The sequence below is a fragment of the Epinephelus moara genome, chromosome 8, assembly GCF_006386435.1.
Source record: "Epinephelus moara isolate mb chromosome 8, YSFRI_EMoa_1.0, whole genome shotgun sequence".
NCBI classification, from domain to species: domain Eukaryota; kingdom Metazoa; phylum Chordata; class Actinopteri; order Perciformes; family Serranidae; genus Epinephelus; species Epinephelus moara.
The window spans coordinates 44,754,515-44,767,650 of record NC_065513.1 but is presented as its reverse complement, the minus strand read 5'-3'; the positions used below and the strand labels follow the sequence as shown (position 1 = coordinate 44,767,650).

Genomic DNA, 13,136 nt, shown 5'->3' with positions numbered 1-13,136 from the left:
TATGGGCCTGTGTGCTGGACTGCAGGAGGCTGTTAACATGCAGCTGAGCCGAGCAGACAGACAGACAGACAGACAGACAGACAGTTAGAGGAGCAGACAGACAGACAGACAGACAGACAGACAGACAGAGGTAGGTCAGACAGAAAGGTGGACAGACTGGGGTCAGAGAGGTAGACAGGTGGACAGGTAGTGAGGTAGGGGACAGACAGACAGAGAGACAGAGAGACAGAGAGACAGACAGACAGACAGACAGACAGACAGACAGACAGACAGACAGACAGGTGGGGGACAGGTAGCTATTGTGTTATTTACATACAGGTAGGCAGATGCGATAGAAAGCTTATTGGCTGTCTTCCAGAGGCTCCACCCCCCTCTCTTCTGTGTCGGCCAATCCCCTCTGGGGAGGGGCAGGCTCTGCAGGCTGAGGGGAGGGGTGTGAGGAGGAAGAGGAGGAGGAGGAAGAAGCAGAGGAGGACAGAGAGAGGGGGAGGTCCGGGGGTTGTTCAGTCTGTAGCCTCCCTCCTCCGTCGGCCTCGCCTCCCATCAGCGCCTCCTCCGCCTGCCCGCCGCCGGCTCCTCCTACTGCTCCTCCTCCACGGGACCCGGCGAACTGCAGGTGAGGCAGCAGGGCGGCAGGGGCCTCCTTCTCCCTCTCCCGCTCCCCCACCGCCTCCCTCTCGCGTCGCTCGCTGTACAGCGGGGCCTCCAAGCCAAGGTAGGAGGCGCTGAGCTGCCGCAGGTCCAGCTCGAAGGGGCTGCCGCTGGGCTGTACCGCCGCATCTCCTCCCTGACCTCCTCCTCCTGATGCTCCTCCCCTCTTAGCTTTGCGGGGGTGGGAGGAGGCGGGGAGGCTGTCGGGGAGGAGGGACTGGATCTTAGGAAGCCAGCGTTTACGTACTCTCCGGGCGTTGGTGCACATGTCGGCAGCAATGACGTTCATCTCACTCTCCTTAAAGTTAGGAGCGAAGTTCTGACAGTAAACTGAGGAGGAGGAAGAGGAGGAGGAGGAGTGAGAAGAAAAGGAGAGAAACGTCTCAGTATCATCGAACTGCAGTAACAAGATGTAAATCCATGAGTCAGACTGTGTGTGTGTGTGTGTGTGTGTGTCTTACGTTTGACGGTGTTTAACACTCGGTTGTCCAGGGGCTTTCGGCTCGGATCATTGGTGGAGGAGCGGATCCCTGTCCCACAGCTATTGGCCAGAGTGTTTCTATGGATACCATAACAGCCCAATCAGCACCTATACTGAGCTTTAGATTAGACCCCCCCCCCTCCCGAGACAATGTGACGGAGCAGTTATGTAAAACAGCAGCTGGATGTGAAGGAAGCTGCTGAGTGTCAGAATGTTCTGGAATATCTAACACAGCCTGATGTCACATGATGTCTGATGATGTTTGATGATGTCACAGGGTGTCTGATGATGTCACAGGATGTCTGATGATGTTTGATGATGTCACAGGATGTCTGATGATGTCACAGGATGTCTGCTGATGTCACAGGATGTCTGCTGATGCCTCCATCATTCAACATGTTTAGATAACAGCTTGCTGATGAGTCACTGCCCATATCTGTGCTACACAGATCGATCACAATCAGGACCCACTTATAGCTCTCATTAGGCCCTTTACACTTCCTGTTTAGGGCGGGAATGTTATGCTGTTATTCCACCTCGTGAAGTGTTACGTATGCGACCCACGCCCGTGTCTTCGGCACACCGAGTGTCGAAGCGCATTCTAATATCTGGACCGCTGGACTGCACCGCACCAGACGGCCCAGCGGAGTGAACATGTGATTAACTTAATGTTTTGTTAATTCATGTAGAAACAGAATGCTCTGTTCAGCAGCTATTAGCAGTTAGCAGCTAACTCAAAGAAGAATAACAGCAACAGAAAATGTCCACAAACTGCGGAGACATTAGCCACTTTTATACTTCCTGGTCAAGGTGCAAATATCAAGCTATTGTTCCACGTCACCATTCTGTACGTAAGGTATGATCACAAAGTTGTCTCGCCTCTGAACGAGAACGAAGGTAGTAACAACGCTGAAGCAAACAGCTGACATGATGGGATAATGGCGGGTGTGACGTTTTGAAAACATGTTACATGTGCCACCCACCGCAGGAGATTTAAACAGCAGCTAGAAGCAGTTAGCAGCTAACTCAAAGAAGAAAAATAGCAGCTGTTAGCCACTAGAAGCTAACTCAAAGAAGGGAAGTAAATGTCCCTCAGCTGCAGCCCAGCCTCTGCTGGACAGAGACATGATCTGTTTAGAGATCAGTAACAAGGAAAATTTAAGTGCGCGTTCAGGTAGAAAACATCAGTAAGCATCATATCATGTGTGTTTTTAATTTGGCGGAAGGACGACAGAGAACAAAAGAGATATGATGGTTATAGTTTGATTTGACTCTAATGAAACTGACACCAAAGTCTGACTCCTCCAACCCTGTCACTGACATCACCTTTCCTTCTTTTATAGTTTCCTTACACTGAGTCAGTGGAGCGCCGGACTACAAGGAAAGGCCTCTTTTTCACTGGTTAATGTGTGTCAGGCTACTACAAGCAAAATTAACTTAAACTGACAAACTTAGTTCCTACAAACATGCTGACTGCACATGGGGACCGTGTACACAGGAACCCAGTGTTGTACATACAAACCTTCTTCTATCCTAATGCGGGGTATTCCAGGGAGTCTAGGTTACTGATATAACCACAGAAGGTTGTATATGGTGGAATTAATACTTCCGCGTCGAATTGACACTGTACCTGCACTGTACCCTACGCTGCAGCCTGACGTGCACCTCCCCAGAAATGTAACCACAAATCACAGTGACGCAGACCTCCTGTCTGTCTCTGTAAGCTGAAACCATTTCCCTCAGTGGAAACAAAGCTTTGATTTACTTTAATTTCACAGATAAGAAACAATAAATTGTGAAGACAATAAAGCCTCCACACACTGTGTGTGATTTATCCTGGCTGAAATATGAGCAGAGGAAATCTCTGCTAGCTGCTAGGCTAATTTATACGATGTAAAATGCCATAGGCTTGTGCTAATAACGTTAGCATGCTGTATTTGTGGGGAAAATGTGTCCAGATAAAGACAAGTGTTTGTCTGTGAATGCTGCGAGTTATAGTGAAGCTGATTTGTGTTTGAAACTTTTAGACACTGCTTAGAACAGTTTGCATTCAAACATACTCCGCTGCAGCAACTTGTTGTCTTCCAGTGTTTCCCTGGATGTGTCATATTCAGTTTGGACGATTACAATGAAAAACCTGTTTATTCTAATGGTAGAAAAATACTGATGTATACTGTATGTGTTGTGGTCTTCCATCCATGCTGTCTTTAATTTAAAGTGGTGTGACATCTGTACAGCGTCTATACACCCTCACTGACATAAACAATATTTAATCAGAAAGTATAAACCTTTCTCTGAGCCTGAACATGAGCTTCACAGGTGTTGGTGCAGCGTACTTCATGTGGATGTATAAAGAGACCTGGATAAAGCATTGAAGGCAGGGTCCTGTTCATTCCAATGAAAGTTGCTTAGTGGCGCATGAAGCCAAAATTCTCACTCTATTTCCATGATAAAATTACTGGGATCTTATGCATTATGGGGCCCATAAAGAAGGCACACTGGAGACTTACGACAACCGAGTATGCAGGAGTTGTGATGCTCAAAAAAACGTATCCACTGATTTATACACATTTCTTTCATAATATAAGTCAATGGGAAAAAGTTTTATCGAGCCCAGAGACCTCACATGACGGTTTAATTCAATCTTTAGCCGCTACAAAAATTGGCTTCAAAGCCTGGCGCGGTTCCTGGGGGGTTGTTATTTCAGAGCTTTGAAGACGACAAGGCTAACAGTTTCCCTCTGCTCCCAGTCTTTATGCTAAGCTAAGCTAACCATGTCCAGGATGTGTCTCTTTCTAGACTCACAGAGATCGATAAATCAATCAATCAATTTTATTTATAAAGCCCAGTATCACAAATCACAATTTGCCTCAGAGGGCTTTACAGCATACGACATCCCTCTGTCCTTATGACCCTCACAGCTGATCAGGAAAAACTCACCTGTCGAAGAACGTAGCCAGCAGCCTCCTGAGCAGCACCTTGTGCTTGACTCCGGCACACAGGTGACAGTTCATCAGCTGACCTCGAGTCATGAACACACCTGAACCTGAACACACACACACACAAACCCACACACACCCACACACACACACACCCACACACACACACACACACACACACACACACTAACGTCAGCTCTTCCAGACAGTTTTGTTTTTAATGACCTTCTTAACAATCCTGTTACCATGGTGACAGACTTGACAGGAAGCTGCGTCTGCATTCACTGTTCATTGTGTAAATTACTCTGCGTCTACACCCGGACAGGTGTTCTGTTGTCTTACCGGCCACCAGCTCCACCTTCTCTCCCGGGTCTCCCTCAGTGTAGAGCGACGGGTGGCAGCGATACCCGATCTGACTGATCAGGCTGGCAGGGAGGGCCATGTTGTCCCGCCCAACGAGCACGCAGGGCCGACGCTCGTTAGCCAATGGGAGGGAGAGCATCTCCATCTTCTCTTGGACTGGTTCAATAAGAAACAGAAAGAGGGGTGTTTAGCATAACCAGGAAGTCTAATGACAAACAAAGTGAACCCGCGAAGTGTTGAAACCATAAAATGTATAAAAGAAGAGGAAGTAGCCAACGTGATGTCACCTATTGTATGTGGACTCTTGTTTCAAAGCTTCGAGTTCCGCATTCTGGCCTTCGCCATCTTGGATACTTGGAGCCAGAGGTGACCATATTTAGATGAGAGGGAGGAGCTGTGGAGGATAGGCATTGCTATGCCTCTATACTGGTTGATAGGTCACAACGGTAGTGACTTGTTGATCACTAGTTAGCCCCGCCTTCAAGCCTTCCCTGGTTTATGGTCTATTTGACTCTAAATGGGACCATAACTTATAAAATAAACATCATGCTGCACCGAAGAGTTGAAACTAGAGACTGAGACCATCCATCCATCCCTTTTCATTAGCTTATCCGAGGTCACGTCTCGGGGACAGCAGGCTGAACAAAGCACCCCACACACCCCTCTCCCAGCGATGCTTTCAAGCAGACCAGAGATATATAATCCCTCCAGTGTGTTCTGGGTCTTCCTTGGGGCCTCCTACCAGCTGGACATGCCTGGAACACCTCTAACAGGAGGCGCCCAGGGGACATCCTAATCAGATGCCCTGAACTGACCCCTTTCGACGCGAAGGAGCAGCAGCTCTACTCCAAGCTCCCTCCAGTTTTCTGAGCTCCTTGCCTCCTAAAGCTAAGCCCAGACACCCTACAGAGGAAACAGAACCAGTTCAATAACCATAGCTCATGTGGTGGAGGTGTACCATGATGTAACCTACTGTAGGGGTTTCCAGGATGTCCGTAGATGTGTTGGTAGAGTCCAGAGTGGGCGGTGCTCCCATAGTAATCTTCCTCCAGCTCCTCCTCAGTGGCGGGGTGGGAGGGAGGGGAGTCAGTGGGAAGGCTGGAGCCTCCCGGACTGGAGCGACCGCCGTTTGCCAGCAGGTAGGACTGCAGGCCCGGGACCAAACCACCACCTGCGCCCAGGTAACACAGAGCGCTGTTCCTGGAGGTCTGGAGGTCCCCAGAAATGTCCACTCTGAGGACAGAACAATGACTAGTAAGACCAGGAGGAGACAGATGATGTCCAGTGTTTAGCAGGTTTTCTTTTGATGTAGGAATAATTTATTATACAACAAGAAAGAGTTAAAGCATCTTCTAGCTTTATAATAAGTACTTTATGGAGGCCAGACCCAGGATCAGAGTCAGGCAGGGTTCAGATTATATTCAGTCTAAAGGCTGAGGTATAACTTTCAGAACTGAAGTTTCATGCTATTAATCAATCAAACAAGTCATCAAATAAAACAAACACTGCTTCATAACCTGGCCACTAGTGGTGGCTGACGTTAGCAACCTGTACTCCTACCCTGTCAGTCGGCACTGATAATGGAGAAGTGCTAACAAATGCAGCAACTTCACTGCTGGATTTTAGTTAAATTTTCCGTTTGGGAGGTAATGTAGCCCAAGCACTATACCCTACCCCTCTATCCCAACAAGAATCAGGACACCCTACCCCTCTATCCCAACAGGAATCAGGACACCCTACCCCTCTATCTCAACAAGGATTAGGACACCCTAAGCCTCTATCCCAAGAAGAATCAGGACACCCTACCCTTCTATCCTGACAAGGATCAGGACACCCTAAGCCTCAATCCTACAAGAATCAGGACACCCTACGCCTCAATCCCTACAAGAATCAGGACACCCTACCTTTCTATCCCTACAAGGATCAGGACACCCTACGCCTCAATCCCTACAAGAATCAGGACACCCTACGCCTCAATCCCTACAAGGATCAGGACACCTTACGCCTCAGTCCCTACAAGAATCAGGACACCCTACGCCTCAGTCCCTACAAGGATCAGGACCCTCTACCCCTCTATCCCAACAAGGATCAGGACACCCTACCACTCTATCCCGATGAGGATCAGGACACCTTACGCCTCAATCCCTAAAAGAATCAGGACACCCTACCTCTCTATCCCGACAAGGATCAGGACACCCTACGCCTCAACCCCTACAAGGATCAGGACCCTCTACCCCTCTATCCCAACAAGGATCAGGACACCCTACCCCTCTATCCCGACAAGGATCAATACACCCTTAACCTCAATCCCTAAAAGAATCAGGACACCCTATGCCTCAATCCCTAAAAGAATCAGGACACCCTACCCCTCTATCCTGATGAGGATCAGGACACCCTACGCCTCAATCCCTACAAGGATCAGGACACCCTATGCCTCAATCCCTACAAGGATCAGGACCCTCTACCCCTCTATCCCAACAAGGATCAGGACACCCTACCCCTCTATCCCGACAAGGATCAATACACCCTAAACCTCAATCCCTACAAAAATCAGGATACCCTATGCCTCAATCCCTAAAAGAATCAGGACACCCTACCCCTCTATCCCGATGAGGATCAGGACACCCTACGCCTCAATCCCTACAAGGATCAGGACACCCTACGCCTCAGTCCCTACAAGGATCAGGACCCTCTACTCCTCTATCCCAACAAGGATCAGGACACCCTACCCCTCTATCCAGACAAGGATCAATACACCCTAAACCTCAATCCCTACAAAAATCAGGATACCATATGCCTCAATCCCTACAAAAATCAGGACACCTTATGCCTCAATCCCTAAAAGAATCAGGACACCCTACGCCTCAATCCCAACAGGGATCAGGACACCCTACCCCTCTATCCCGACAAGGATCAATACATCCTAAACCTCAATCCCTACAAAAATCAGGATACCATATGCCTCAATCCCTACAAAAATCAGGACACCATATGCCTCAATCCCTACAAGAATCAGGACACCTTATGCCTCAATCCCTACAAGGATCAGGACACCCTACGCCTCAGTCCCTACAAGGATCAAAACACCCTACCCCTCTATCCCGACAAGGATCAGGACACCCTACGCCTCAATCCCTACAAGGATCAGGACACCCTACACCTTAATCCCTACAAGAATCAGGACACCTTACGCCTCAATCCCTACAAGAATCAAGACACCCTACCCCTCTATCCCAACAAGAATCAGGACACCCTACCCCTCTATCCCGACAAGGATCAGGACACCCTACGCCTCAATCCCTACAAGGATCAGGACACCCTACGCCTCTATCCCGACAAGGATCAATACACCCTAAACCTCAATCCCTACAAGAATCAGGACACCCTATGCCTCAATCCCTACAAGAATCAGGACACCCTACCCCTCTGTCTCAGCAAGAATCGGGACACCCTACCCCTCTATCCCAACAAGAATCAGGACACTCTACCCCTCAATCCCAACAAGAATCAGGACACTCTACCCCTCTATCCCAAAAAGGATCAGGACACTCTGTCCCTCTATCCCAACAAGAATCAGGACACTACCCCTCTATCCCAACAAGAGTCAGGATACTCTACCCCACTATCTCAGCAAAAATCAGGACACCCCGAAACATAAAAACACAAAACAAAGGGGTAAGGGCGAAGTCATAGGGAAAGGGTTGCATTTGGATTGGATAGTTGTCCACAAATGGACATGTGGCATGGGCTTTCAAAACTATAATTTGGGCTTGAAGTCAAGACTCTCAACCTGAACAGTTGAAGACTGAAGTATAACCAAGTCTATTTGATTGAACTGATCAGAGCTGGTAGAGATTTACATACAGTGAAGAGGGTCTATAAGTAACCTTTGCTTTTTTGAGGGATCACAAGAAAAAGGCCTCATTGCCACTGTATGATGCTGCTCAGCTCGACTGGACTCACTCTTCTTTGGGTTTCCATTGTCATACGTTGTAGACAGTACCTGGTGCGTTTTTTTTTTTTTGGTACCACCGTGGTCAAGGATCCTAGCAAGCTGAGCCATTAGGTGAAGTTAAAACACTGCCTTCCACTGATTGTAAGAGAGAATCTTCATTATACAACATGGGACATCCTGCATAAATCCACCACTTTAAAATAGCCTAACTACCGTCAATGGGGACCACAATTTTTCTCATCACTCAACTCAAATTTTAAAAAATGGCAGCCCGCGAAACTACACCATGGTCATCTGAAGAAGTACAGATGTTCCTCTATTTGGTTGCTGATGAAAGGATTCAGCAAGTGGCACAACAAAGGTGATTTCGTGGCAGTTTCACGCACGTCGTCATGGCAATCAGCTGAGAATCGTTTGTACACTGACAAGGTGCTATATGCAGTGGACAAAAGGACCTGGTACCAAAAGTGAGTCGAGTCACACCATGCAGTTGAAATGAGGCCTAAAAGATTGGAAACCATTGCTCGAGGACTCCGGGAAGCCCCAAAATAGACAGACAGACCTCATGTGAAATTCATCCTCACCTGGCCTCCTCTCCCCCTCCTCCACCTACTGCTCCTGCTGCTCCTCCTGCTGCTCCTCCATTCTCCTCAGCGGGAGGAGTATCGGCTCTCTCTTGTTTGATCCTGCTAACAGCCAGCAGCAGCTCCTCTGGGCTCAGGGATGGCTGGTCTGGACTGGCCTGCTGCAGCTGGGGTGCACTGTGCTGCTGCTGCTGGACCATCGGGGTGTCGAAGCCCGCAAGCTCGTCCGTTGAGGTTGTCTGTAATTCATCAAGTTAGTTTAAATGAAAAGAGATGCTAATAAAGAGTGCAGACACTTATCTTCAAGATTCATATCACTGTCAATAATAAATCGACCCTTGTCATGAACTGCTTATTAAAGCATTGGCTCCATTTTTGACAGGAAAGGTTAAAAAAACAATTGTGACATCACTGCTTGAGGTGTGGCTAGAGAATGTTCCGACCAATCATCAGCTTCAGCAATGAGCTGCAGTTCCTCTATTGTCCACTAGATGTTGCTATTATCACACTCTAAGACTGATTTTAGTTTTCATTTTTTTTTGCCCTATCTGAATTGCACAAATTGTAACAACCTGGATTAACTTGGTCTAAATGCAGCTGTGTGGGCGTGGCCAAACCCACCTGTGAGTCGCAGCATAGAGGCGAGGAGGAGGATGAAGCCTTCATCATCATCAGCTCCATGCCTCGCTCCACGATGTTCTGGATCTGGAGGTATCCGGCGGTGTACATGAGCACCAGCTGCTCACTGGCGGCCATGCTGAGGCGCCCCGTGTAGCAGAAGGACAGAATCTGCTGGAAACATGTCGGCGTCACAGAGGACGGCAGCTCAAACACCGCCTGGGAAGAGGAGGAGGAGGACGAAGAGTCGGCTGCAGAGCTGAACAGGTCTCTGAAGTAGAGCGAGGAGGCAGCGAGGACGGCCCTGTGCGCCTTGAAGGCCTGACCCTGCACCAGGATGGAGACGTCGCAGTAGTGACCCAGCAGCCGCTGCTCATTCAGGCTCCCCAGCACGCTGCTGCCAAAGTCTGGGATCTCCACCTGCAGCAGGCCCTCCGACATGGTGGACGCCGTCGGTCCAGGGGAGGACGGGACAGAAAGTGACGGCTTGGAGGAGACGGTCCTGACCAGCCAGAGTTGGACTGACGGAGGAAGAGGAGGGGGGGTCGGTTCAGTGAGTTTAAGTGTCAGGGATCCTGCAGATGTTGCCTCCAAAACGTTTCAGATCCATGTTGTGGTGAGAGTAAGTGAGGTCAGAGCTGAGGGAGGAGGGGGTTGTTGAGGTCTGAGGTGTTGAGTCAGTGCAAGACGGGCAGGTTGAGACTGAAGATCATCAGGATGGAGGTCAACTCAGTACACGAACAGCTACAGCAGGAGGAGGGAGGAGGGAGGAGAGGTTTAGAGGATGCTTTCACACCTTCTCATCTACCTGCAGAACAAACTGAGAAAATAACAATCACACCTGAGACGCTCTGACACCTCTCAGCTTCTCCTCTCTTCCCTCCACCTCTTCTCTTTATTTCACTGTGTCAGTTATAAATATTCAAATCTACTTTACAAGACATAGAAAGAAAAATATATAAAATACAGTTCGACTCAACATGTTTAAGATTTTTGGGTTCGTCTCTGATAGAAAAGATTCTCCTGTCTGTGTCTGTGAATTATAATCTCATAAACTCACACCATCTCTGAGAAGAAAACATGTAATTATCACGTGTGACAGTTTTCAGTCTGACTGCTCATCATTCACCTCAACATTCATCTCTGAACTGAGGAATGAAGCAACCGAACGCAGAGTCACATATAAGATCATCAGTCGCAGTCACCATGACATCACCTCATTATTATCTTGTCTGTGATGTGTGCATATGTTCTATTTCCTCTTTATTTTTTATCTCATAATGTCCAGTCCAGTAAAACGTCTCACAAAGAGCTCGATAACTACCTCACAAATTGGAACACGCCCACATGTATGAGTTCATGTGACCATACAAAGACTATCTTTGGCCGAGTTCACCTCAGGCAGCTTCCTGTGTTTTGTAGCAGCAGCTCGATGTTACTGTCAAACATTTTCAGAGCTCTGATGTTTAAAGTTACATTCTTTGAATTATTAATTATCCCTCTGAATGGAGGGATAATGTAGCGTTCATCATTTTCCTGTCAGAATATTTGAGCGGACTCTTTCCCTCCCTCTGCAGCAGCAGTTCCCAACTGGTCCAGATTTCTCCTCAGTCATCAGTTCAAGGTCCGCATGGTTAAATACTTAGTGTCATACTTGAGTTTGGCCATGTCGTCAAGCTAGTTTTCTGTCTCTGTCAAGTAGCTGTCTCTTAGTCACTTACCTTACAACAGGAAATGATACTTCAAAATAAAAACTCTGTGCTGGAAATTCACTGTACTTCAACCTGTTCTGAGTCACTTGCAGTCCATTCAGAATTGACCCGTGACCCAATTTTGGACTGTGCCCCACCAGTTGGGAACCACTGCTCTACATCACCTATCCCATACATGAATATCATGATCAGAATCGCAGACAAGGGTCAACCTGCTGAGGCCAATGCCCACTGAAAACATGTTTGACTTCCTGTTGACACAATTCTCACTCCAGTAATGCAGGGACTGGATGGCTCATAGCACCCAGTATTCCTGCAGTACCCCCAACAGGACTCCCTGGCGGACGCAGTTGTAAGCTTTCTCCAAGTCCACAAAACACATGAAGACTGGATGGGCAAACTCCCATGACCCCTCCAGCAGCCCTGTGAGAGTTAAGTGCTGGTCCACGATTCTGCAACCAGGAAAGAATCTGGATTGCTCCTCCTGGATCTGAGGTCAGACTATTGGTGGTAGCCTCCTGTCCAGCACCCTGGAATAAACCTTCCTGGAAGGCTGAACATATCCCAGTAATTGGGCCCTCTGGTACCCTTTTTTAAATATGGGACTTGGGGCGGCTGTGGCTCAGGAGGTAGAGTGGGTTGTTCAGAGGATCAGCGGTTCGATCCCCGGCTCCTCAAGTCTACATTTCGAAGCATCCTTGAGCAACATACTGAACCCTATATTGCTGCTGATAGCCGTTCCATCAGTGTGTGAGTAGGAATGAATAGGAGCCTCGGCTACCAGTGTGTGAATGGGTGAATGTGAGTTGTAGTGTAAAAGCGCTTTGAGTGGCCAGAAGACTAGAAAGGTACTATACAAGTGCAGTCCATTTACTTGGCGTGCCATTCCACAGAACCTGTCCCTGATGTTGGCCAAGACAGCTGAGTAATGAAGAGTGACAGAGTCACTCTAGATCTCCAGGTCCTGTTTACCAGTGAGGAGAAAATGGAGCATGAGGTGGACAGGTGGAGGAGAACCGCATCAGCAGTGAGGCAGATGTTGTACCGGACAATTCTGGTTTGGAGGGAATTGAGCCTAAAGGCAAAGCTTTTAATTTACCAGCTGATTCAACCCTCACCTCTGGTCATGAGCTTTGGAGGGTGACCAAGGGAGTGAGATCGTCGATGAAAATGAAAATGAGTTTCCTCCATAGGGTGGCTTGGCTTAGGGATGGGGTGAGGAGTTCAGAGGAGGCTCGTCGTCGAGCCACTGCTCCTTCATGTTGAGGTGGTTCAACATCTCATCAGAATCCTCTTGGACACGTCTTGTTGGTGGTTTTCCATCCAGCTGGTAGGAGGCCCTGGGGCAGACCCAGAACAAGCTATATATATATATATATATATATATATATATGTATAGAATAACTTGTTTAGCCTGCTGCCGCCGAGACCTAGTCTTGGATGGATGGATGGATGGATTGATGGATGGATGGGTATCATTTTAAAAATTATGATACCAGTACAAACATCCTCAAATTGATACTGATACCAACAGAGTACATTATTCGATATCCATGATGTGAACGCCCTACTCCCTCTCTGATTGGCTAGTCACTGTTGCCTTCATTGGTTGGGTTGGTAAGGTTTAGGCCAGAGGAGTGGGAGGAGATGGAGTAAAAATGTCAGGGTAAACTAATCAGGGGCAGAGTAGGGTGGGTCATGCTGTCGCTCTGTGCCTGCACACATACAGTGACAGGGCTAACTGATAGATCACACGGCTACAGTTACCTAACAGTTATTAAGGGGTTTAATGACAGAGCTGAGCTGTTTCTGTGTTGGAGAGGTTTTTTTGCG

The 13,136-nt window shown here is 48.1% G+C and overlaps 1 protein-coding gene across 1 annotated transcript in view; it reads right to left on the bottom strand.

Annotated features, from left to right (window-relative positions):
• Positions 1-13,136, bottom strand: part of LOC126394480 (nucleus accumbens-associated protein 2-like) — a 15,861-nt gene continuing 2,725 nt past the window's right edge. Inside the window, exons 2-8 of the mRNA XM_050051299.1 lie at positions 9,595-10,335; positions 8,974-9,212; positions 5,408-5,667; positions 4,414-4,590; positions 4,073-4,178; positions 1,113-1,210; positions 1-981 (exon numbers count right to left, since the gene is read on the bottom strand). Coding sequence (XP_049907256.1) covers positions 341-981; positions 1,113-1,210; positions 4,073-4,178; positions 4,414-4,590; positions 5,408-5,667; positions 8,974-9,212; positions 9,595-10,032 — 1,959 coding nt within the window. The 5' untranslated portion in view covers positions 10,033-10,335 and the 3' untranslated portion in view covers positions 1-340. The remainder of the gene's footprint in view (positions 982-1,112; positions 1,211-4,072; positions 4,179-4,413; positions 4,591-5,407; positions 5,668-8,973; positions 9,213-9,594; positions 10,336-13,136) is intronic.